Source organism: Lutra lutra, chromosome 3, assembly GCF_902655055.1.
Source record: "Lutra lutra chromosome 3, mLutLut1.2, whole genome shotgun sequence".
NCBI classification, from domain to species: Eukaryota; Metazoa; Chordata; class Mammalia; order Carnivora; family Mustelidae; genus Lutra; species Lutra lutra.
This window is the reverse complement of record NC_062280.1, coordinates 47,352,458-47,376,746: the sequence shown is the minus strand read 5'-3', so window position 1 is coordinate 47,376,746 and position 24,289 is coordinate 47,352,458. Positions and strand designations below refer to the sequence as shown.

The 24,289-nt window shown below is 52.1% G+C and overlaps 1 protein-coding gene across 9 annotated transcripts in view; it reads right to left on the bottom strand.

Annotated features, from left to right (window-relative positions):
- Window positions 1-24,289, bottom strand: part of SNED1 (sushi, nidogen and EGF like domains 1) — an 83,860-nt gene that overhangs the window by 6,516 nt on the left and 53,055 nt on the right. For 6 of the 9 annotated variants that reach the window (XM_047721612.1, XM_047721614.1, XM_047721613.1 and 3 more), the window contains 13 exons: window positions 21,858-21,971; window positions 21,405-21,518; window positions 20,299-20,412; window positions 19,529-19,825; window positions 17,862-18,045; window positions 16,206-16,318; window positions 15,123-15,404; window positions 13,825-13,969; window positions 13,660-13,742; window positions 11,987-12,100; window positions 5,194-5,310; window positions 4,519-4,606; window positions 278-361 (listed from right to left, as the gene is read on the bottom strand). In XM_047721612.1, the coding sequence (XP_047577568.1) occupies window positions 278-361; window positions 4,519-4,606; window positions 5,194-5,310; window positions 11,987-12,100; window positions 13,660-13,742; window positions 13,825-13,969; window positions 15,123-15,404; window positions 16,206-16,318; window positions 17,862-18,045; window positions 19,529-19,825; window positions 20,299-20,412; window positions 21,405-21,518; window positions 21,858-21,971 (1,849 nt within the window). Of the gene's footprint in view, window positions 1-277; window positions 362-4,518; window positions 4,607-5,193; window positions 5,311-11,986; window positions 12,101-13,659; window positions 13,743-13,824; window positions 13,970-15,122; window positions 15,405-16,205; window positions 16,319-17,861; window positions 18,046-19,528; window positions 19,826-20,298; window positions 20,413-21,404; window positions 21,519-21,857; window positions 21,972-24,289 lie in introns of those variants that run through there. The other 3 variants (XM_047721616.1, XM_047721617.1, XR_007125850.1) reach the window with 2 other exon arrangements.

Genomic DNA, 24,289 nt, shown 5'->3' with positions numbered 1-24,289 from the left:
ACCATGTGATCCCCTCCCAGCACCTACCGTGTGACCCACCCCCCATGATCCACCGTGTGACTCCCCCAGCACCCACCATGCCCAGCTATACTGATCTGTATGTGTTCAGATGTACAGGTATGTGCTATGCAGGGCTACAAATTTGCACAGACAAGACAGCCTGGCTTGGCCCACAGGACTGTGGCTCCCCCCAGTGTTTAGTCCCGAGCCCCCCTTGCCCTGCTACCCTATGCACTACAGGCTGGACACATTGTGGGTCTCTGCCCCGAGATGGCACCTGTTTGGGGTTTTCTTGACGCTTGTGCTTTCACAGCTCTCTTTGAAGCAGATGTCCTGATGCACTTTGTAGACTCTTTTGTACCTGTGTCACAAGAAAGTTGTGTAAAGCTGGAAACTAGAGCAGAGTGTTGCCCAGCTGCTTCAGCTAGGCTACTTGCACCCAGCAGTCACTGTGCAGGTGTTTGACGGAAAGGCTATTAGTTTCCTACTAAAACTTTACCTCATAGGGATGTGTTAAAATGTCCAACATGAAAGTCATGTAATTAAAAAAAAATTAACTTCACTAAGGTATGATTTACATAAGATATATCCATTTTGAGTTTACATTTTGAGGAGTGTGGACAAAATATGATATTAAGAGATAAAATAAGAGATTTTGAGGACATGTCCCACTTGAGACAGTTCACTCAGCGGTGAAGACTTGAGACAGCTCAAGGTCACTCCTGGGTCCTAAGGGTAGTTCTTGGAGAAGTTGGAGAACCCTGGAGATGCAGGTGTTTGATGTGTACAGTGCAGACTTCTAGCCCCTCCTCCCATTTATTAATTAGTCCCCTTTGAGTGTGTCTCTGGAACTTAGACCTCAGTTTTGTGTGGAATGGTAATTACTCATACTACTTCTCTCATAAATGTGTAGATGGTAATGAACAGGGAAGTGTTTCTGTTCTTGTTAAAGCTCTCAAATGTCAGAGCTGTTGAAAAGAGAGATCCAGGGAGTTTGATGGGCAAAGCTCCAACTTATGCTCAGTCTGGGACAGCCCATGGGATTTAAGGCCTTTGGTGAGACTTCTGCTTTTGGTCTTCAGGGAGTAACAGGATTTGGAATTAACCCCCCAGTTTGAACAACCAGAGAATTGGGCAAAATATTAAAAGCAGTTCTTTTCAGATGTTAGAAAGTGTGAGATTATGATTCTTGAGAGAAGGGAAACAAATGAAATGAGCTCTGTGATCTCCCTAGAGTTTGGTCCAGAAGCACTTTCTGGATTACATTGCAGGGTGGTTGAGGGGGCGAGAGGGTGGGGTGGAAGGCAAGCAAGGGTCACAGTGAACTGAGGAGGCAGAGGCAGCTAGAGTGTGTGGGGCACTGGGGAAGAGGGAGCTATGCAGAGGAAGAGCTCCTGAGGCCAGTACAGGGATCCCTTTGAAGATGAAACTGTGCACACATAGGGGAGAAACCTGTGAGGCCGGGCAAGGAGAACTACGGAGAAGCTAAACAGCTGAGTTACTGCAGGCCATTCATGAACTAGAAACTCCAGAAAGGCCATGGCTTAGAAGTGGAGCAAAATTAACCCAGAATTAAGGTTAAACCACCCTAAAAGGCCTCCAAAGGACCAGACTAAAATTAACCATCTTGGAGAACAAAATAAAACATTTTGGGAAATAAACATAAAACTTAGCATTCAGGACCAAAAGGCTAAAAAGTCCAGCATCCAACAAAAAAATGACAAGATATTCAAAGGCTCATACAAAGCCTCAAGAAACTGTGACCCATAGGCAGCAAATAGTAATTAAATAGACATCCAGAGGTGAGAGCAATGGCAGGAACAGCAGACAAGGCCCTTAAAACATGTGTTAAAGATTTGGTACCACCTGTTCAGTGATCTGAAGGAAAAAAGAAACAATGAGAAGAGAAATGGAGGATCCAAGAAAGGACTAAATGGAATTTCTAGAGATGATAACACCCAGAGTGAGATGAAGGTCTCGCGGAATGGAGTTAGTGGCAGGTTATAAAGGCAGGGCAGAGGACAGACCACAGGATGCGAAGGCCCCGCTGTGGAATCAAGGCACAACTAAGTAGAGAGAAGGGTGGCCTCAGTCTAACACCTGCGTGACTGGAGTTGCAGGAGAGGAGAGAAATGAATGGATGGGAAAAATGCCTGAAGAACTAATGGCCCAAATTTTCCAGAGTTAATGAAAACCAAGGCCCCAGAGACAGAAGCTTAACAAAGTCTTGTGAGCAAAAACACGTACACATCCACGGCAGAGCGCATCATGGTTAGTTTCCCAGCAATGGTAGTAAAGAGACATCAGAGCAGCCACGGGCCGGGCCGGGGCATACACGCTCGCAGGTGAGAATGAGCACAGCTATGCCAAGGCAGAAAACGGGCACTCCCGAGTGCCAAGAAAAAACAGTTCTCAGCCAGGAATTCTATACTCGGCAAATAAATCCTTCAAAAATGAAGGTGAAACAGAACCCTTTACAGACAGACCAGAGCAGAGAGGGTTCATCACCAGCAGACCTGCACTATATGAAAAGTCACAGTGAGTTCTGGAGGCAAAAGCCAGTAGTACCCAGGGGCATCTCAGGTCTGTAAAAGAGTGCCAGGTGCTGGGAATGGTAAACACGGACTAACAAAAGACGTTCTACTCGGCAGTGTTTACAAAGATAACTGTCTTTGGGGAGCAAACATACCATATCATGTGGGTCATAGACTATGAGTGAGTAGCGCATCTGGCTTCGAGAGCTGGGTGCACGAGGGGGAAGTGGAGCCCGCTACTGCAGGATCCCTTCCAGGACACTGAGGTCAGAGAACAACAGCAAATGGATATTGTGGGGGGTTGAAAGTATACTGCAAATCCCACAGCAGCCACTAGAAAGTTAAACCAGACAAATATAACCAGTGAACCAACTATGCTGGCAAATTAGAAGGCTAAGGAAGAATTAATCCCAAAGTAGGGAAAGAGAAATAAAGGAAAAATGGTCAGATAGGACACATAGAAAGCACCCAGCAATGTGGTGGATTTAAACCCAATCACATCATCATTATAGTAACAGGTAATGGTACAGACACTCCAGTAAAAATCAGAGATGTCAGATATAAAGCAAGACCCAACTATGTGCCAAATATAAGAGAGTGATGTTCAGACCCATATGCGTTAAAGTGAAAGTATGAAAAGCTGTTGACAGGGCCTGGGCTCTTGTCATCAGGCTTGGTGGTCCTAGTGGGTCACTTCTCAAGCACTGGGGTCACTGGCACAGTTGGAATATAGGGGGCACTGTGGATTAGGGCTGCCATTCCACAGAACCCAAATTCAGATGGTCTGTGCACATGGATCCTCAGAGCCCAGTGCAGATCAGGATGTATTTTTCTGTGCTAAGTCTGGCTTCATGTCCAAGTTTAAATCAAGCCTTCTACCTGGCTTTCCTACATCCCATTCAGAGTGACCTTCAGACAAAATCGAACAGCTCACTCCTCTGCTCGGCATCCTTAGTAGCTCCCATTTCAAAAGAACATATGCTAGAATCCTTCCAAGGGCCTCCGAAGCCCTACTGGGCTCTCCCTGCCCTACCCAACCACTGCTCCCCCTTGGTCTCCTCCAGCCCCACTGGCCTCCTTGCTGCTCCTCAGACAAGCAGACATGCTCCTGATCTTGGGCCTTGGCAGCTGACAATTTGACTTTCTGGAAGGTTCTTCCTTCAGATATCCCCTCCACATCTGTTCAATGTTTCTATGAGAGTTCCCGACACCCTTTTGAATGCTGCAGCTGGCCTTCCCTGTCCCCAACCCTGGCTCTTCTCCGCCCACCTATTCATCTCTTCCTTTTCCCCAGCCCCGACCACTTTCTAGAACACTGCGTAATGTCCTTCTGCTCCCTGTGTTCTGCCTCCCATGTCCAGGGTGTACAGATTGCAAGGGCAGGGCTTTGGCCAGTTCTGCTCACTGCCATGTGCTGAAGTGTCTAGAGCTGTGCCTGGCACACAGTAGGGGCTGATAAGAATATGCTGACAAATATATTGTAAGTGTGAACCACAGAGTCACAGAGTGTTAATAAGGAAGGTCCTACACAGTGAACTAGGCAAGCTTTCCCTGTACAGCCCATTTTACAGATGGGGAAACTGAGGCATGAATGTCATGACTTAATGGCAGGGTGAAGACTCAAGTTCTCCTGTGCTGTTGTTGATCTTTCCAGGGGGCTCTGAGGCAGAGAGGAGAGGAATGTCATTTGCTGGCATTGATGTACTCGTGGCCCTGCCATCCACTGGAGAGGGACTGATACCATTTGAGGGTGTGGGAAAGGAAGGCCCCAGGGCTCAGCCAGGAGACTGGCGTTCCCTGCATAGGTTCAGGGCCTCAGTTTTCCTGATTCATCAGCTGGAGGGAATGGGTACAAGCCCTATATGACCATCACCCCTAGAGCTTCTCAGTTCTTGTGCGTGTGGGTGAATTGGACTTCATGAAGGCACTTCTCTGGAAGTCAAGAATTTCCCACGAATGTGGTGAAATCAGGAAAGAAACTTACATGTGGTGACAGGCACCTCCTTCCCAGACGGGCACGGCCTTTGTCTCTGAGAAGAGCCGAGTACAGGGCTGGGGCACCTTTTTACAGGCTGCCGGCACAAAGGAAAAGGGGCTTACAGGAGCGCCATGCTGAGCAAGTGCTCTTCCTGCACCCCAGGAGGGCGCCCTTCCTGCAACTGCGGGGTGCTTGAGTCCCGGAAGTCCCCAGGCTGTTTTCCCTTAGGGCTGGGAGGAGTCTGACAGGCTGCAGGATGGTGCAGCTGGTATGGGGGCTTTTGTCCACCCACCTCCCATCCTCAGTCCCACGTTCTTAGGGAGGGAGGCCTGTGGCTCTTTCCGTCTTACCAGCATGTCTGGCCCCCAAAGCAAAACCCCCCTGCACCCACCTCTGGCTATGGGGCGCTCCATGTCCCTTGCTTTCTGGCTGCCCCCAGACCCCCTGCTTGTCTGGGCAGCTTCGGGGCGGTGAGAGGCCGAGTGGCTCACTGCCTCTGAATATCCCTACCTGGGCATTCGGAAGTCTGGGGCACTGAGGCTGGGCCCCTGTCCTGGCATCTTGAGGTTTGAGGTCCTTGTGGCAAACCCACTCTAGTAGGCCTAGCACAGCCTGTTGTGACAGGTGTCTTGAGGCATAGGTCCCTGTGGTCCCCACAGGAGGGAGTGGTCCCCGACTTACCAAGCTCACAGCGTCTGCCTTTGAACCCTGGGTTGCAGTCACAGCTGTGGGTGTCCATACCTGGCACGCAGGTGCCTCCATTCTGACAGGGATTTTCTGAACAGTTCCCAGGGGTGTCTGTGAACAGGCCATGAGCAGTTAGTTGTCAGGACTCCAGAAGGCAGCCTATTAGCATTCCCATTTCTCTGTGCCCCTCTCTTTCTCTTGTTAAAGAATTTCAAAGCAGTTCACAGAAACCATTTCACCTATAAATACAGCAAGTATCTAATACATACAGACTTGACAAACTTTTATATAAGCACAACTCTGTTATTGTGAAATCAGCAGTAGCTCCTTAGTACCATAAGAAATTGCAGTCCTTGTTCAGCTTTCCCTGATCATCTTAAAAATGTCATTTCCAGTGGTCTGATCTCATTAGGATTCTTAAGTACCCACTGCCATAGTTTGATGTGTCTCTCTTTTAATCTGTAACTTTTCATTTTCCTTCCCTCTGCATTTATTCCCCCCCTTAAAGAAACCAGGTCATTTGTCCTATAGAATCCCCCTCCTGGGTTTTACCTAATGCTTTCTTGTAGCATTAACTCATCCCCCATCTCCACATTTTCTGTAAATTGATGATCAGAGAGAGGGGCTTGATAGGATTCAGGTTCAAGCAGTCTTTGCAAGACTGCTTCACCCTTTAGCCACTCCAGGAGGCACGACAGGTCTCCAGTTCCAGTTTTAGTGATGTGAGAACTGATTGTGAGTTTAACATTGGCAGCCTGATTAATCCAGGAGGAAATTCTGATAGGCTCTGCACCTGATGGCTTGAGCAGCCACAGAGATCTTGAGTCTAGGTCACACGTCCATCATCTAACCCAGCCTGTCACTCTTCTGTCTCTCTAGCCAGAAAGTCTTCTATGAAGACCTTTTTTCCCTTGCCCACCACCTGGTCACCCTGAATTATAATCCATCCAGGCAAGGCCAGACAAATGCTTCATTCCTGTCCTTTATTTGTACACTTAGAAAGTAAGCATTGGTCCCCAGCCAGCTCTAGGGACCAGCACATTGTGCTTTCTTTGAGCGTTATCATGAACTCAGATTCTTACATATTTGATGGGGGTCAGTTGGCTACTGCCATTAGTCTTTTTGATGCCCCAGGTACCCATCCTAAGCCTGTGGGAGTCTTCCAGGTTGACTCCTGTGCCCTTTAGACAAGATCCCTATTGTTTTTGAAAAGCTTGATTGTTTTACAGGTATGTCCTGGGCACATTTTGTCCATATTCTGCTTCAGGCTTTGAATCAGCCACTTCTCAAAGACCTCTGGTTCCTTTTATTGGGCATCTAGAGCCCATAGTCTGGGTGCCAGAGGTGCTTACTGCTCCTGGGGGGGTCAGTGCCTGGGGACTTTTTAGTAGAACTAGGAGCTTAGATTTTAGAATAAATATAAGCAAATTGTGAATTTATATCAATAGTTAAGGGAAACATAGGCCTTTACTTCCTTGATTTTTAAAAAAAAATTTAAAAATTTTTAAAAAGTATGGTATGGGCTGTTATTTGAGAGAGAATGAGCATGGGGGGTGCAGAAAAGGAAGCAGACTCCCCGCTCAGCAAGGAGCCCCACGTGGGGCCCGATCCCTGGACCCTAAGATTATTGAGCGTCTGAAGGCAAATGCTCAACCGACTGGGCCACCCAGGCACCCTTTAACTTCCTTGATTTTATATTGTGTCTCTTTACAATGAAAATCTTGGTGACATTGATACAATTATTTTCATTACCCACAATGTACTTGTAACAGTTCTAAAAAAATTACCAGCATTACTACGAGCATTAAGGGCTTTGAGTGCCACTTTAAATTTCTTGCAATCCTTGTAATAAGTTATTAGAATATATCCCTCTAGGAATGAATGACTAGAAGGCTATTTTTAAAATCACTTGAGATCCCTTTTTCCTGTGTGGTTATGCCATCAACAGGAGAACTGAGTTTATTGCAGTTTCTTTTCAATTTTTAGGTGTTGCTTTTTATGTGTGTCATGAAAAATTTTCTCCTTGATTCTAAAATCTAAAATACAGAGATACATTCAGAGAAGTCTAGCATCCATCTCCATACTTTTACTTCCTTGTTCTTTCCTTCCTCATATAACCATTTTTTATTAGTTTTACTTCTTTTAAATACAAGAAAATAGGTATATTTATATTTCCCTTCACCACTTTCCTATACAAAGGGGATACCTTTGACACATGACATTTTAAAAACCATTTTGTTGAGATAGAACTTAAATACCATATAATTCACCCATTTTAAGTTCTTAACATATTCAAAGATATGTGCACCCATCACAGTAGTCAATTTTGGAATGTTTTTATCATTTTGGAAAGAAACTGCCTACCCTTTAGCTGTCACTCTCCATATCCTCACCCCCACCCTCAGTGCCAAGCAACCACTGATCTACTTCCTGTCACTGTAGATTTCCCTATTCTGGACTTCCATAAGAATGGAATCATATGGAGTCCTTTGCAACTAGCTTCTTTTACTTATGATGTTTTCAAGGTTCATCTTATCTTATAACCTGTGTCAGTACTTCATATGGTGGGATAATGGTCCATTGTGTGGATAGACTTGTTTTGTTTATCCATTCATTAGTTGGAGGACATTTTGGTTGTTTCCATCTTTTGGCAATGGTGCATGATGCTATTATGAAAATTCATGTACAAGTCCCTGTGTGGGCATCTGTTTTCATTTCTCTTGGGTATATACATACCTAAGAGTATATACCTAGGGATTTTCTGGGTCATATGATAACTCTGTGTTTAATTCTTTGAGGAATGACCAGACTCTCGTTTACCCCAAAGCAGTTGTACCACTCTGCATTCCCACCAGCAGTGTTTGTAGTTCTAGCTTCTACACATCCTCACTGTGCTCGCTGCATCTCTTCATTCGAGCCATCCTAGCTGCTGTGAAGTGGCATCTCACTGTGGTCTTGATTAGCATTTCCCTGATGACTGATGATGTCAGTCATCTTTTTCATGGGCTTCTTGGCCATTTGTGTATCCTCCTTGGAGAAACAAGTGTTCAGATACTTTGCCTATTTCTTAATTGGGTTATTTTCCTTTTATTCAGTCACATGAGTTACTTATATATTTTATATACAAATGTCTTTCAGGTGTATGATTTGCAGATATTTTCTCTCATTCTCTGGGTTGCCTTCTCACTCCCTGATGGCATCCTTTGAAGCACAAAAAACTTTAGTGTTTTTTTTTTCTCTTTTGTTGCTCATGCTTTTGGTATCATATCTAAAATCTTTTGCCACACTCAAGGTCATGAAGATTTACACATGTCTTTTCCTAAGAGTTTTATAGTTTTAGTTGTTAGATTTAGGTATTTGATCTGTTTTGAGTTTATTTTGTATATGGTGTGAGGTAGGGGTCTGACTTCATTTCTTTTGCATGTAGATATCCAGTGTTCCCTTCCTCCATTGAATGGTCTTGGCCCCTTGTTGAGATCAGTTGACCACAGATGTATGGGTTTATTTCTTGACTCAATTCTATTCTATTTATCGTAAGTCCGTCCTTCTGCCAGTTTCTCACTGACCTGATTACCATTGCTTTGTAGTAAGTTTTGACAATAGGGGGTCAAATAGGACATGGAATTTAGACACTATAAACAATTGTCCAGAGATATTTTATGACAACCTTACAGAACACAGCAGTGTGCAGGGGTATTGAGAACCTGTGAGCCTGTGCCAGCAGTCCTCACCCTTTGTAACTGGGACACCAGGCTGCAGAGTCTGACTGATAATTTGTTCCACTCGTGGGCAGCTGAGGCCTGAAGCCTACAGTTCCTGTAGCAGTGGGGTTTCTCCCAGGGCACTGCCCACTATAGCCTCACCCTGTGAAGTCAGTCCCCCTAAGTCTGAGTTTGTTGTAACATGCATGCCCGTTAAAGTAAAAACAAAAACAAACAAAACAGAGATGGCTGTTTTGAACAGGGTAGGAGACAGGGATATGGCTACAGTCTGGAGTGGTGGCAGTGGGTGGCTCCTATGTGACAATAAGTTACAGAGTAAAGAGGTTTAAGTTCTGCCCTTGCCTGCTGTTGGCCAAGGATGGAAACTACCTGCCTCTGGTGTCCAGGGGATAAAACCAGGAGAGTTCCAAAGCCCTTTTGGGGTGAGGATTGGGGAAAACAGGAAGAATTTGACTAGTCTTAGTGTCCACTCCAGATCTCCATGGTTGGCAGGTTATATATAATCTTGGGAACCCTCCTCCTCTCCATGAGCTACCATGAGCTGTGGCATACCAAAGGTCCGACCTTAACCTGGGAGTTGCTTGATGAGAAAACGCCAGTCAAGAGTGTTAATTGTGCTCTTTGGGTGTCTAGGGCTCTCTGGAGATCCTCGTTTCTATGAGAAAGAAAAGTCTAATAGCTCCCAGAGAAAATAGGCAGATACCCTACAAGGAAACAAGAGCAAGACTGACACACATGGAGAGCAACACCGGACAGAAGATGACAAGGGAAGTGTTTGAAGAACTGAAGGTAGAGGACCTCTGAACCTCGAATTTTATACCCACTCCAACTGCCCTTCAAACGTGAGAGCTACTAAGTATTTTCAGGCATATAGAGCCTCAAACATTTGGCCATGTAAAGTACCAATAAGTACTTTGATGGGACTTGATAAGATGATTGTAAACTTTTATAGAAGACCAAGAGCAGGTGACACTGCAGGATGGCAAACCTCCCTAAACATAGTGCCATTGAAACCCCTGGTGTTAGCTCTAGAAAGTCCAAACAGTGGATCAGAGCAGTGGACCCAGAGCCTTTGGTCAATACGAATGAAAGATGCTTGATTGTATTAGCATCCAAGAGACACAAATCCAGATCCCAAAGGGCGCCCTTCACACCCATGCTGCTGGCAGGATCTGGAAACCCAGCAAGATCAGGTCTGGAGAGACTGGATTAACCACATCTCTTGATCATGGCTGGACAACTGTCAACTGATGTCCCCACTTAGAAAACAATTTAGTGTCTTCTTGTGACTGGGGCTTTCATACATCCTATGCCCTAGTATCTGTATTGCACACGTGCCCGATGACATATGTAAGAAGAACAGAGTGGCCCAGGAACCATCTGAGCTGAGCAGACGAGGCCGTGGTGAGGTTACCGACAGACCAGATGCTCAGTTGGGAATAAGCGAGCTGCGTCCACACACAGCAGCACTGATCAGCTTCACTGCAGACATGCAGCGAGAACACAGGTCAGGGAGGCTGTAAACAGCCAGGCTCTCACCTTGTAACAAGAAACCTACAGTTATTCAGGCACACGTGGATATGTAGCGAGAGCCCTCTTCCTCACTGCCCACCCTACAGCAGAGCAAAGGGACCGTAAACACGAAATCCAGGCTCGAGGTAAACGGGGACAACAGCAAGATACGAGTTCCTACTCATGTTCTAGTTCATGGGTTCTAGATCTAAAGGCCATTATCTTATCAAAAGCTAACTTACTAAAGAAAAAAAATGCTAACTTACTAAACTAAATAAAAGGTGCTGTCATGGACCCATATCAGATGTAACAGGAACAAAAAACCATGACTCACTGGGTGCACCTGGGGGCTGTTAATGATTTTTTTCCCCCTATGTATCACCTAAAATCACTTTTGCCCATCCCCTGGTCAGCCTGCATCCCTTACGTTAGCAAACACTGCAGACTACAGGGACATCTGGGGCCAGTCTGGTACCACCTTGAACCTCTCCTCCAGAAGGCACCCAGGAGAGGTCATTCACATCCCACTAGTTCCTGAGTTTTATGAAATGAAATGTCTAATATTGGGGAGGGCTAACATTGAAAAAAGCACAATGAAACATGTGCTTTTCTCACTTACGAGGCAATGGCAACATTTACTCTGAACCCCACCTTAACTAACAGAATCATTCCCTGGCTGCATCCGACTCTTGCTGCTCGCCAGGGCCAGCCCCCGCTCCAGGAGGGGAGCCTGCTGGCTGTGGCTTTGCTGGGGCCACTGTCTGCCACCACACTCTCCAGCGCAGGTTCTCCTGATGCCTCTGTCCTTGGGTAGCCTGGGGCAGGTCTGCAGGTGGCATGTATCTTCAGATGGGACATCCTGGGCACTTGGCTCACCCTTAGCAAGTATCCTGCCTTCCCTGTGGTCTGGTTGCTACGCGAGCAGAGTCTGAACCACTGGGTCCTAGAAGAACTGTCCCTGGAGGGCCAGAGCCCGAAGGGTTAGAGCAAGGAGGGAAGGTAGAGCCAGAGTCTGAGTTGGTGTAAGGAACACATGCCCAAAGGGGAAATGCCCTGTAAGAATGTCCTGCAGGGGTGTTGCTGCACCCTGCAGGGGTGGGTCTTCCCAGACAGGCCCATGCCCCGTGTGCCCAGCAAGGCCCTGCTGGCCCTGTACGCTGAGCATGGGTCTACCCGGCTACCCTCTGTGTGGAACACACTCAGTGGTTGCCCCTCCATGTCCACCTGCACATCTGCTGCACATCTCCTCTGTGGAGAGGTATGGGGTGAGCTCAGCTTTACGTGGAGGGAAGGAGGGGCCATCTCTGCAATGGAGGGCCAGTCCCTCCAAGGCAGACCTGGGTAGTCTGGGGGCTCTGCTTTCCAGGCTTGTTCCTTGTCTGTAAAAGTGTCGTCTGGTTCACCCTACCCTTTCCAGAATGACCAGCTTTGTTGCTCCTTGGGCAGCTCTCAGTCTGCCATTTCTTCATTATGGGTGCCCCCCCACCCCCACCTATGGCCCTTAAGGCCCCCCTAGGATGGTCAGCTCTGAAAGTCCACGCCTGCTGACTTACTTTCCCCATCCTTGTCACTGCGGTGTTCAGGAAGCTGGAGGGCCAGGCTGACCTGCTCAGGCACCTGCTTCGGGTCCTCCTCCATGTTTTCAAGCTGCACCAGAGCCGTGGGTTCTAGGAGAAATCAGAATGTTCCAGTGTGCTGACCCCACAGCTTGCTGCCTCATGCCCAGGATTGTTCTTGGGCTGCCTTCTAGAGCTGCTTCTCTCCCCTTGGGGTATAGAGATTGCTGTGTTAAGGGCTCGGTGTGGCCCATTCATCTGCTGACCATCCCCACCATTGGGGCAGAGTACCCTGGGCCCCAGAGCTGCCTTTAGCAGGATAACTTTTCTCCAGGTGGGGGCCAGCCCTAACCCTCCTGCTGAAACTCAGAGCTGCTTTGGTGAAGGTCACCAGTGGCCTGAGCCTGGGTGAAATGTCCTATCTGACCCAATGGCCCCATCCTTCCAGGTGGCTGATGCTGTGCTATCCTTCTTATGGTCAAATTCCACTCTCTGCTCCCTCCACCCCTGCTTCTTGGGGCTGTGGTGCCTCTTCCCTCTACATCTACCCTCAGGCAGACCTTGCACTTGGGCAACCCTAAATGCAAGTCAGCTTCTCTGTGGGGTCCCTGCCTGCACGCTTGGGCTTTTTATGATTGCTTCTGTGGCTTTAGGAGGGTGTCTGGGTCACAGCCCAGCCTGCCCAGCTTCCTAGACACCTCTTCCTGGTCATCATGTCTGGTGAGCCCTTCTGCTCCTTCTCTGCTGGTCACGGGGGCTGCGATGCCCACACCTGCTCATCACTGTGCCTTTTCTTCTCTGGCCTGGGAATGTTTGTGCTAGTTGAGAATTCTCACTAAACTGGTAATTAGGTTCTGTGCCAGGGAATTCTGTGAGAACAGGACCTGGTTTACAGGTGAGGATGAGGCCTGGGCTGCCCTGCCTAGGGTCCCAAGGGCCTTGAGGGCAGGGGCAGCCCCTGGGCATGCAGCTCCTGGCCTGCTGTGCTACAGTCTTGGGGAATACCTTCTAGCCCAACCCCTCCTGCTAAACCATGTGGGAAGGGGCCAGGCCATCTCAACCCAGCGCTCATGCCCTGTGGTGCTAGGGCCAGGCAGAGTGGCCTGCTGGTCTGCCACAGGTGGTCCATTAGTTCAGGTTGAGCAGGATCTGAACCTGGGACACAGTCTCTTATGTGACAGAGAGGTGCAGTCTGTAGACTGTAACATGCGTGCCAATCACTTGGCTTATTAAACACAGATTCCAACTGCACAGCTCTGGGTGGGATCCTGCCCATCTAGAAGCCCCCTGGGCGAGGCTGGTGCTGCTGGTCCGAGGACCTCGCTTTGAGTAGCAAGGAGTTAGATGGTACTTTGTTCTCTTGCTTCCTGCTCGCTAAGCTACACTGGGACTCCCGGCTTGGCAAGCCCAGCTTCTGCGCCTCAAACCTCCTCCTGACCCTGAGCCCTGCCAACAGCCTGCACTTCAAACCATTCTGCCATATCGGGATGGCCCCTGTGAGCCTGTGCAGTTGCAAGGGCCTGCGTTTTGCTGTGTTCCTGTTGGAGGTGGTATCCGGTGCTTGGGGTAGTCTTTAAGCCCAGGTGTTAGGGGCCTCATCCCTCATCATGCTGGGGACATGGGCCTGAGGAGGTGGCAGTGAGGCCCCTGAGGCTAGCCGAGGCACTCACGCGATCTCACGGTGACCGATTTGCCAGGCGAGCCCCCAAACTTGGCACTCACTCGCCCTCTGCCGTCCACCAGCTCTGAGAACCTGCCAAGGGAGTCACCATGGGTCACCGCCACAGAGTGTGTGCCTGGGGCCACGCGCTCTGGGGGGATGGCTGAGGCTGCACCTGGGGGCCGGGGTCTGGGTTTCAGGCGTGTCGCGGTCACTGAGCAGGCGCAGCTCTGGCAGGCGTGCGGGCGGGGGTCTGTTTCTGAGCCCTCGGGGATGCAGTCCCTCCCTGTGCCAGCGTCTGTCAGCGCCGTCCCTCGAGGCTGCAGGTGGGTGGGAGGAGTGGGTGGCTGCATGAGGCTGGTCCCGCCAGGCCTCTTAGAGGGGAGCACTGGAGATGGTGTGTGTGGCCCCGAGGCCTCTTGGTGGCTTTGTGGGACCTCATGGGTTTGTGGCTTTCTAGGAAGCCCAAGCCCTGCTCCCTGCCCACCCCCTGCATCCCATCCCAGGAGTCAGAGAGCCAGCTCGTCCAGCCCACCCTAGGCCCAGGATCTCCACCTGCAGGGCATGGCCAGCCACTCGGACCTGACAGGACACCCCCACATGCCCAGAGAGTGAGGATTAGGCTTCTCTGTGGGTCCTTGTCTCCTAACTGTGCCCCTAGCCCTCCCTTGGGCAGGTATGGCTGCAGCTGCATAGGGTCTGACCCTCTTGCATGGTGCCCATGTATCTGCTCTCAGGAATTCTGTTCTGCCCCAGCCGCTATCTGCCTCCCTGCACACTCGTTTCACCCCATTGCCCTCTCCGTAGCGTCCATCTAGATGCACCCTCTCCCTACAGCACCTTCTCCGGGCTCCAGCATGGCAACAGGGTCATGCAGGACCTGCTAGGACTCCACGGGCCTCCAGTGCGCTGGGGAGCAGACCACATCCTTAGTGTGGCCTGAGGCTCTGTGCTCCTCAGCTGTTTCCTCCCTCTGTGTGTCCACATGGGTCTCTCTTCCTATCTCTCCCAGGCCACCCCTCCCCATGCCCATCCTGACCCTCTCTCCCATCTTTCTGTCCAGAGGCTCCTCGTGGGTCAGGCCTGGCTGCGAGGCCACTCCCTGGGGACAGGGTGAGGAGGGATATGCTTATGTTTACAAATTCCTAGTGCATGGACCCTGCACTGACTGTCCGTGAATTCTTCCTTCCCCACTGATTTTCATACCCCCAAATTCTCCCATGTGAACACAGTCCTGCTTTGTGGTTATCTGATGTTCCTGGGATGGTGTCGACCATGCAGGTCCTGGGGCTGAGTTATCTCCTGGGCAAGGATGCCACACCCCAAGGAGGGCAGCCCAGCCTGCTGTTCTGGGGGCCCACAGTGAGCACGAGGGGCTGGGCCACCTTCATGGCCCCATCAGTCCTGAAGAGACCGCAAGGCCTGGCCTGCATGCCATCCCTGCCCCACCATTGCTGGCAGGGCCATACTTACAGGTGATGATGTAGAGGTGAGCAGGCTCACTGTGCAGTTGGTCACCCTCAGCACTCTGCACAGCGGTCACTGATAGCTGGTAGCGCCGTCCTGGCAGCAGGTCCCGCACCGTGTAGGACGTCAGCCTCCCGTTGGGGACGTAGCGGCTCTTGGTGCTCTGGCTGGTGGTCACGTTGATGACATATGCCTCCAGCAAGGTACTGGGAGTGGGGATGTCCCAGACCACATGGGCAGAGGTGGCCGTGACTCTGGTGGCCGTCAGGTTGGCTGGCGGCAGGGGCCCTGATAGGCACGGAGCAGGGAAGGGAGGTGAAAGGGGCCACCACCAAGTTTAAAGATCTGACACGACTGCTGAAGTCTCCCGGAAGCCCCGTGTGGTCATGATGGACAACCTTACAGTCCTAAAGGGTGGTGTAGAGGGGTGTTTGCAGCAGCACCTCCTTCTGCCCGAGAGACTCCCCAGCATGCTGCCGGGAAGAAGCCATGGAGGTCCCAGGCCTGCGCAGCCTATCAGCGTCTTCTCCTTTTGATTGCCTAAGCCCAGCCATGTGCACCCTCCTCTGGGGTGTGGGAGGGGGCCAGGCAGGCAGGCAGTGGGCCAGGGTCCCAGCACTCAGGGTCAGTGCCAGGACTTGAGCCGGCCCTCACCACACTCCCCCACCCTGCCATGGGCTGTCCATGTGCCTACCCCAGCTGGGCTGTCCTGGAACCTGGAACTTAGACTCTGCCCAGATCTTTCCTCTCTGCTCTCTCTGCTCTCAGGGTCCCCTTGTTCACGGGTTCCTCTGGTGTAGACAACATGACACACTGGCCCCCTCCATGTTGGGGTGGGAGGGGTGGTGAGGGCCAGGCCTCCTCCCCACCAGATACCCTGAAGACCAGAGAGTGGACACTGTGGACATCACCTGCATGCCCTCTGGCCTTTCGCCCAGGAGCCTTTGGGTGTTGGGCTTCCTGGGATGCCTGCCCTTCCTGGCACCTGTGGAAGGGACCTATGGGGTGCCAGGGCCACTTTGGTAGGACTTGGCTGGAGGGAGGTGAGAGCTTGCAAAGGTCCCATAAGACCAGAGGTTGTGTACTCACGAGTCCACACATGCAGTGGGGTCGAGGCCAGGCTCTCAGTGGGAGGCTCCTGTCCCCCAAGCCCGCTGAGGGCAGTCACCTGGATGGTGTATCTCCTTCCTGGCAGCAGGGACCTGTGGGTGGGAGGGCAGGGAGAGGCTCCGCTGCCAGACTGTAACTGCTTCCACACAGGCGGGCCTAGCTGTGGGTGATCCTGCAGGCGGCCTCCTGAATGACCAGATTTGTGGCCTGAGACCTGTGGGTTCCTCACGTGGAAACTACTCCCTGATGTGTCTCTGTCTAGTACAGGGCAAGGGTCAAGAATGGCTCACACCTGCCCGGGATGGCTGTGGTGCAGAGGCCGGTGTTCAGGCAGGAGAGGCCAGAAAAGGGCACTTGGAGATCACTATGCAGAAGAGGGTCAAGGATCAGGCCTCACTGCCCTCCTGCAGGGCCCTCGGCAGGAGTTCCCGGCAGAGTTCCCAGCACCCTCGTGCATGAGAGGACCTCGCTGCCCCCACAGCTCTGTGCAGTGTGGTTCATGCTAAGCACCCATTTCCTCCTGGGTACCCCGAATTGACAACAGGTGGGGGTGCCCCATGCCCAGCCCCCGATAAAAACCCTGGGTGCTGCGTCTCTCACAGGCTCCCCTGAAAACAGCACCTCACACATCGTCATGCCTGCTGGTGGCCTGTGTGACTCCATGGGGAAGGGCCCTGGAAGCTCACCCCTGGCCCACCGACTTCTCCCTTCCTGTGCGTTGCACTATTTCTCTCTTGTGAATCCCAGCTGGTAGCACAGCCTCTGCTGAGTTTGGGGGGGCCCTATTGAGTCATGGGTGGTCCTGGGGGCCCTGACTCAGTCACCAGGGCCTCATGTGCGTTTTTGTCACACCAGTCCTTGGAAGTGGGCAGTCCCCACAGAGCAGACCTGGGCGTCTGAGGTCAGAGGCAGAGCTGACTAGGTGGGGGTTTCCTCAACTGGCAGGCACAGATTCCCCAGCCAGTCTCCCTCCCCCACTCTCCTGTCTTCCAGCACCGCCCTCCAGCAGGTGTCAGAAGCCTCACTGGCTGGCGAACCCGAGTGGGCCGAGGCTGTGAAGTCTGAGCCTTCACCGTGGGGCCACTCCAGCATTTACTTCAATCCTCAGCCAGTCTCAATGACTGATGTTCATGTGAGTTGTATTTACTTTGTAGTTTTGTTGTATTTGTAATAAGTAAACATAAGATGTTTACATGCCTACTTTAAGGTTCTAACATACAATTTGAACAATATAAAAATTTAAGACAAGTGTAGGGGTGCCCTATGTCTCCCTTTCAGAGGGGCCTGCGTGACTCCGGCTAGGATAGCCCTGTACCACTTTCTGGGTGGCTTGGTCTCATTATCTGTGCGGGAGGCATGAACCCCAAGTTTTAGAGTGTCCCTGCTTTGTTGGGCACTTTCAAAGACCTGTCTGGCAGCACCTGTGACGGGGAGAGGCAGGACTAAGGGCCGGAACAAAGGGGGACTCTGCTTGTCAGGGCTGAGCAGGTGCTTGTGAAACACAGGAGGCGCACACACACCCCTGCTTCTCAAGGTGGGCGGGGAAGGTGGGGAACGGCAGGGGAGGGGCACAGAGGGAGAAGGAAGGAAGTCCTAGAGCCCCGAGGGAAGGGAAGGCCAGCCCCCTGCTCTTACCCAAACGTGAACCTGTCCACACTCTTGTCCATATCAGTGGATTGGTCCTCCTGGGCCTCAGGATGCTGGATGGACACACGGACGCCACTGACAGTGGCATGACGGATCCTGTGCAGAGCCCACCGCACTGAGATGGTGCTGGCTGTCACATTGGTGACCTCGAGGCCCTCAACTGGGCGGGGTCCTGGGGGGCAACAGGCCCCTTAGCTGGTGGTGGCACCTCCTCACTCTGGGGGAGGGCAGGTGCTTGAGACCATGAGACAGGACTCAGGAAGTGTGCTGGGTGGGGGGTCACCGAGAGGGGTCCAAGCGAGGCGCTGACCCATCTGGGCTTGCTGGCTGCGGCCTTCAGCCACAGAGGGGCTAGGGTCAACCGGATAGGCTCCAGCCTGGGGTAGGGGTGCAGGCAGCTTCACCAGAGGACTGCGGTCTTGAGGCTGTGGGGTGGGGCCCTTGGGACACATGGACCATGGGACTTCCTTTTTCTTTCCCCTGGCTGTTCTGGTTGCACTGACAGTGAATATTTGGGTGATGCTGCAGCCTACCGAGGATAGAAGCTGGGGAAATCTTGGGCTACTATGGGGAAGGGTCTGGGTAGACCACAGGAGCCAGGAGGGGAGCCCTTGTTTCCTGGCAGCGCAGTACTCAGTCCGGTGGGCAGCATCCCTCCTGCCCACCCTGGTCTTCTGGGGAGACCCCACTCTCACTCTGATGGTGGAGGGATAGGGATGCCATTTCTTCCTAAAGCCAAGCTCAGGCTGAGCCCACTCTGCCCCACAAGCTCACTCTGGTCCTCCTGCTGGCCTAGGTGCATTCTCAGTGCCTCTTAGCTGGCCTTCCCATCACACACCTCTCCTGAGTCTCTCATCTCATCCCTTCCTTGGCCCTCAATGTCCTCAGGGTCAGTGTCTGGCTCGGGCTGGCAGGTGATACCCGGGTACCTTCCTCCTTCCATGAGGTTTCTGTCCATGCCTCTGAGCAACCTGGCCTCCCTCCTTTCCTGGCATGAGTCCCCATTGGTGGGTCCTGGCTGTCTGGCTTCACAGTGCTCTTGGGGATGGCCCTGCCTGCCTGCTTTGACCTGTGCTAGTACCTGGTGTGGTGGGAGCAGAGCCTCTGTGTGCTGGCTATGCTCTGAACCCCTACCAGCTGCCCTCATGGACCCTCCATACTGCCCAGGGGACCACTGCCCCATCCATGGTCTTTCCTCCAGCCTCCAGCACCCCCTTCCACAGTCTCCCACGCCTATCTGGCCTCCACCTACCATAGGTTGCTCCCTGTGGAGGACCAGGCCCTCCCCGTAGATCCCAGAAGCAGATGAGCCAGGTAAGGCCCCCAAGGCCTCCCTAAACTATGCTTCCCCCTCCTGTGCAGCTGTACACAGAGAGGCATCCGCCCTGGCAGCCCCCTTCTCTAGAACTGCCACCAATATGCTCTGTCCCCACCCTCTCAGAGTTGCTGTCTCCCCCCTCAGCATGTTGGGGTGACCTCCTAGGCACCTTGTCCCTTTGGCACCCCCCCCCCCAGCATGGGCTGGCCCCTGGCAGGTGCCTTCTTGGGGAGCCCCCCAACTTCTCCCATGGCCTCACTCCTAAGCCATGGTGCTCTGGGGCCCTGGCCAGTGTGCCTCTCCTGGTGGCCCCAGGCACATCCATGTGGGCACTCACGTGTGCGGGTCAGCAGCACCACTGGCCTGCTGATGTCATTCTTGTTGTTGGCATTGCGCTTGACCGAGAACACAGAGATGTTGTAGGCTCTGCCGGCTGCAAGGGCGCGCAGCTGGTGCGAGGAGCGGCTCCGGTCCACAAAGTCTGTGCGGCGGTAGGCACCGTCTGAGGATGTGTAGGTAACTGCGTAGCCATCGAGCATCTGCCTGGCAGCCTGACCTTCAGGTGGACGCCAGGAGATGGAGACCCCACTCTCTTCCACTTGCTCCACCTTGAGGGCCGTTGGTGGGAAGAGCTCTTCAGGGTTTCCGTCAAGAACAAGGGAGGGGTGGTTAGCTGTCAGCCACAGAAACCCTGGCTGCCAGCCAGGCGTCTCACCTGGTGGCTCTCGGGCCTGTCCCCCCCAGGGTGGAGGTGGGCAACTGCTGGTGGGGAGCCCGCTCCTGTTGCCACAATGGGCCATTTCACCTGGTCTCTGGCCAGTGCCTCCTGGAGGGCCTCATGAATGTGTGCGCAGGTGACTGCCTTTGCCCTCCATGGCAGGGTGTGTGTGTGTGTGTGTGTCTCAGATGTGTGTGTACCTGTGACTGTATTTATGGCTCCTGGGCAGTTCTATACCCCTTCCTGCTGCTTGGGCAGAGCCCACTAAGCGACTGCCTAGACACTTTGCCCTGGGGGTGCTCAGAACTTTGACCTGTCCCCTGAGGGGTCTGTGCCCTCTGAGGGAGGAGGGAGGTCCACCCACTGTGCTGGCACATTTGCCACCTCACCTTTGGCACAATCCTTGCCCGTGTAGCCCACTTTGCAGGTGCAGCTGTGGGACCCATTGCTGGCCAAGCAGTAGCCGCGGCCCCCACAAGGGCTGGAGAAGCAGGGGTCACTCACTGGGGAAGAGGAAAGGAGCAGTGAACACTGGGGCCGTACCTGCTCCCCCAACGGGACCCTTGCTGTTAGGGGCAACAGGTCCTTCCTGTGTGGGTGTGTTTGTGGGGTAGATGTGGCTGGAACCATCATAGGAAGCGGTCTGAAGAGGTGAGGGAGGGGCTGCTCTCTGAGGGGAAATGCAGGGCTTGCCAGAGGTCTCACCGGGAGGCTGGGCACATCATCCCACTACTACTCCCAAGCCAAGGTAGCCTGGTAGGTGGTGACTCAGGGTGGGATGAGCACAGGGCTGGCCTCTTCTGGAGAGCAACTGGCAGCCAGGGCAGTCTCCCTCTGCACTGGGCCTGTGGGCATCGAGGGGACCTGAGCTCCCCAGGCCAGGGCCAGGACCCGCAGGTTCCCAGTGAAGCCGCGGGAGCCCCCTTATCACTGTCATGGCCACTAACCGTGTTCCAGGTGCGCATTTACCCACCCCAAGCTTGTACAGTGAGACTCCTTGGCCACAAATGGCCCCCATTGTGCTTATGCTGGGGCTACCAGCACCACAGTCCCTGGGCCTAAGACCTCACCCCCAGCAGAAACTTCACCAGCCCAGCAGCCTCGCACAGCCCACACAGCCACACAGCGCAGTGCTGCCAGCCAAGCCCAGCGTCAGGGCTAGAACAGGACCTGCCCCTGGGACACTACACACCCATCCTAGGAGGAGAGCTGAGACCAGCAAATTGAAGAGACAGTTGCAGAGAGTTGCAAGTCCTATAAAGAAGGAAAGTGGGCAGAGAATTCCCAGGTATAAGGAGAGGTGGGCACTGGGACGCTGGGGCTGCAGCGAGCTCCGCCCACCCAGGCTGGCCATGGAGCCAGCCTTGTCTCTTGGGGTGAAGTGGGGCCATTGGAGGGGCAAGTGCAAGAGGTGGGTAGCTAGCATCAGGGGACCCAGCAGAGGCCTGAGTAAGGGGCCTCTGGAGGAGCTGGGGCTTGGCCTCTGCCTCCCTACCTGTCTCACAGTGGTAGCCGAAGAAGCCCTCTGGGCAGACGCACAGGTAGGCCCCACCACCGTTCTCACACCGGCCTCCATGCTGGCAGGGGCTGGAGTGGCAGCCATCCACCTCTGGAGAACACCCAGAGAGTTGGCCAGAGCCGCCAGGGGGTGTCTGGGGGAGGGAGGAGAGGATAGCGGGAAGAAGGAAAGGGGGATCGAGGAGAGATGCCGGGTGTAGGGGGGTGGTTTGCTGGGGAAATCCCCCTTAGCCTTGGAGCTCCCTTCCCGGGGTCCCTCCCCCTGGGGGGGCCTGTCTAGCTGGGCCAGGGGCCCAGCCATTTCCCTCTGCTCGCTGAGTGGCCCAGGGTCTACGCTTGTTGAAAACAGGTTTGTCCAGGGTGTCCAGGGCATCACGAATGTGGGTGAGGGCCCAGCCACTCAGGGGACCCACCTAAGCACAGCGCCTACCTGTCTCGCAGTGGACTCCAGTGAAGCCTGCAGGGCACTGGCAGACAAAGGCCCCTGGGAGGTCCCTGCAGGAGCCTCCATTTCTGCAGGGCTGTGCTTGGCACTCATCTGTCTCTGCAGAGACAGGGGCACTTGTTTGTCTCTGCAGAGACAGGATAGGAGGCTGCAAATCCTACACAGACTCCAGAGAGGTGGGACACAGTCCTCACACGGCTGTACACAGGGCTGCATGGCCCTGCGTGGGCTCTATGTGGACCTCCAGGGGCCTCCACAGCCACCAGGATTTCATGTGTGCTCTGAGGCTTTAGCCTAATGCCCACCCTCTCCACTGTCCACCTGACAAAGGCCCTATCCCCAGGTCACTCCCGCATTTCACTGTCCAGGCTTCTCAGGGGCCTGGGCACATTCTAGGCCTGGCTCTCCCTGGAGCAGGGTCTCTGTCTCAGGGCTTAGTGCCCTACACAGGTGTGCAGGGTACAGGGCTCATCCACCAGTGTACCCCACAGGCCTCCTCTCCCTCTGCTGGATTGGAGCACAGGGCCAGGAGTCAGGGTGTGACTCTCTCCACCCCACCTCCTCTAGCCCTGGGGCAGAGGCTGCAGAAGGCAAGAGGAGGTCAAGGTCAGCTTCCTCAGCTGGGCTGTCAGTCTCCCTGGGGAGGTGGAGGCTGAGATATTTGTAAAGAGAGGTAGGAGTCAGAGAGCAGGCTGTGCTGGGCCAGGCAGTCCGGGGGGGAGGGTGGGTGGAGTAGCGCCCTGCCGTCTTACCAGACCACAAAGGGCCTCCTTCCTGTCCTGTGAAGCAGGAGCCCCTATGCAGGCATGGGATCCACACTCATCAGCTTCTGAGAAGGGAGCCCCGGTGTACAGGCACCAGGAGAGACACCAAGAATAAAGCGGTGTTGTGACTAGAGGCAGTGGTTTGAAGCCAAATATGATGGATGTAAGTTAGCTTTGTTCTGAGGAGCCGGACACAATTGTCCAGCACCCCTCAGCGCCTGGAGAGGCCCGAAAGACCCTGGAGAGGAAGGGTTGGGCAGTGGGCCCCCAGGGGGATGCTCATCATGACCTCGAGGGCTCTTATAGAGCGTGCAGGACTTTACCTTGTGGCTGGCAGGTGGCCAGGCCCCATCTTGCCAGTTCACATGCAGCTACCACATATGAGCCCAGTACCTCTGGGGACAAGGCCTTCACTTTAGGATATTTGCCACAGGCTTGTTTTGCATTTTAAACTGGGAATTAGGCTCTGGAATTCCAAGTGTTCAATTTAGAAAAGTTGAATTTTAATGCTTAAAATGTAACGAAATAAATGGTAGTAAGTAAAACACCCAGGAGCTAGAGTGCTTACTATCTTGTCAGGTCACATGCACTTCCATGTCCCTTGTGATGCGGATTTTGGGGCTTATGATGTCTTTGCCTCTTTAGTATTTTAAATTTCATGAATTACCTAAACAATGTATGTTTTGTTTTTGCTATTTATGAATTTTATTAAAGGATATAGTGATAAATGTATTCTCCTCTCACTGAAAATGGTATTGATGAGCTATCTCCATGCTGCGGTGGGGTGGGGGTTCTCTGTGTGAACACAACAATAATAGTCAGCATCCACAGTGGGAATCTCTTGTACTCTGTCCATTCTCGATTGCTGGCATTTGGGTTTGTTTTAGACTTTTTGTTATTATTTTAAAAAAATGCTTTTATTTCCTTTCATAGCTCCTGGTATAAATGTGCCCATTTTCTTAGATTTAAACCTAGAAGTGGAATCTCTGGGACACAGTTTCTATGCATGGTCAAATTGATAGGCAGATTACCAAGCCCTTTTCAAAGTGTTTCTGACAATTTACGCTTCCTCCAGCAATTTATAAGCAATCCTGTTGATCCACATTACAACCAGTAGATGGCTTTCTAGACTTCTGCAGTTTTGTCAACTGAATGCACCTCCCTGTGCTTTTGATTTGCATTTCACTGATTACTAATACTTCTCTTGGCTATTTTTTTGTTGGCTTTATTATCTCCTCTTCCATGAAAGTCCTCCTCAGTGTTTTGCTGATTTTCCTACTGGGTTTTCTTTTCTTATTGATTCATAGAGTTCTTTATATATTTTTGAAACCAGTCTCATATGTATGTATATGTGTGTGTATGTGTGTGTGTGTGTGTGTGTGTGTGTGTATATACATATATATGTATATATATATAACTTCTTATATAGTCAAGTTTGTGTATTTTTTTCTTTTATAGTTAGTGCATTTTTTGTGGCTTAAGAAATCTTTCCTTATCCCAAGGCCAAAAAGATACCACGTAAAATTTTGTAGTTTTAGAAAGACATTTAAGTCCTTAATTAATCTGGAATGAATTCTTGTGTGTGGTGAAGAGTAGGGAACAATGTGATATTTTTCTAAATGCATAACCATTTTATTCCAGCTGTTGTGAAGA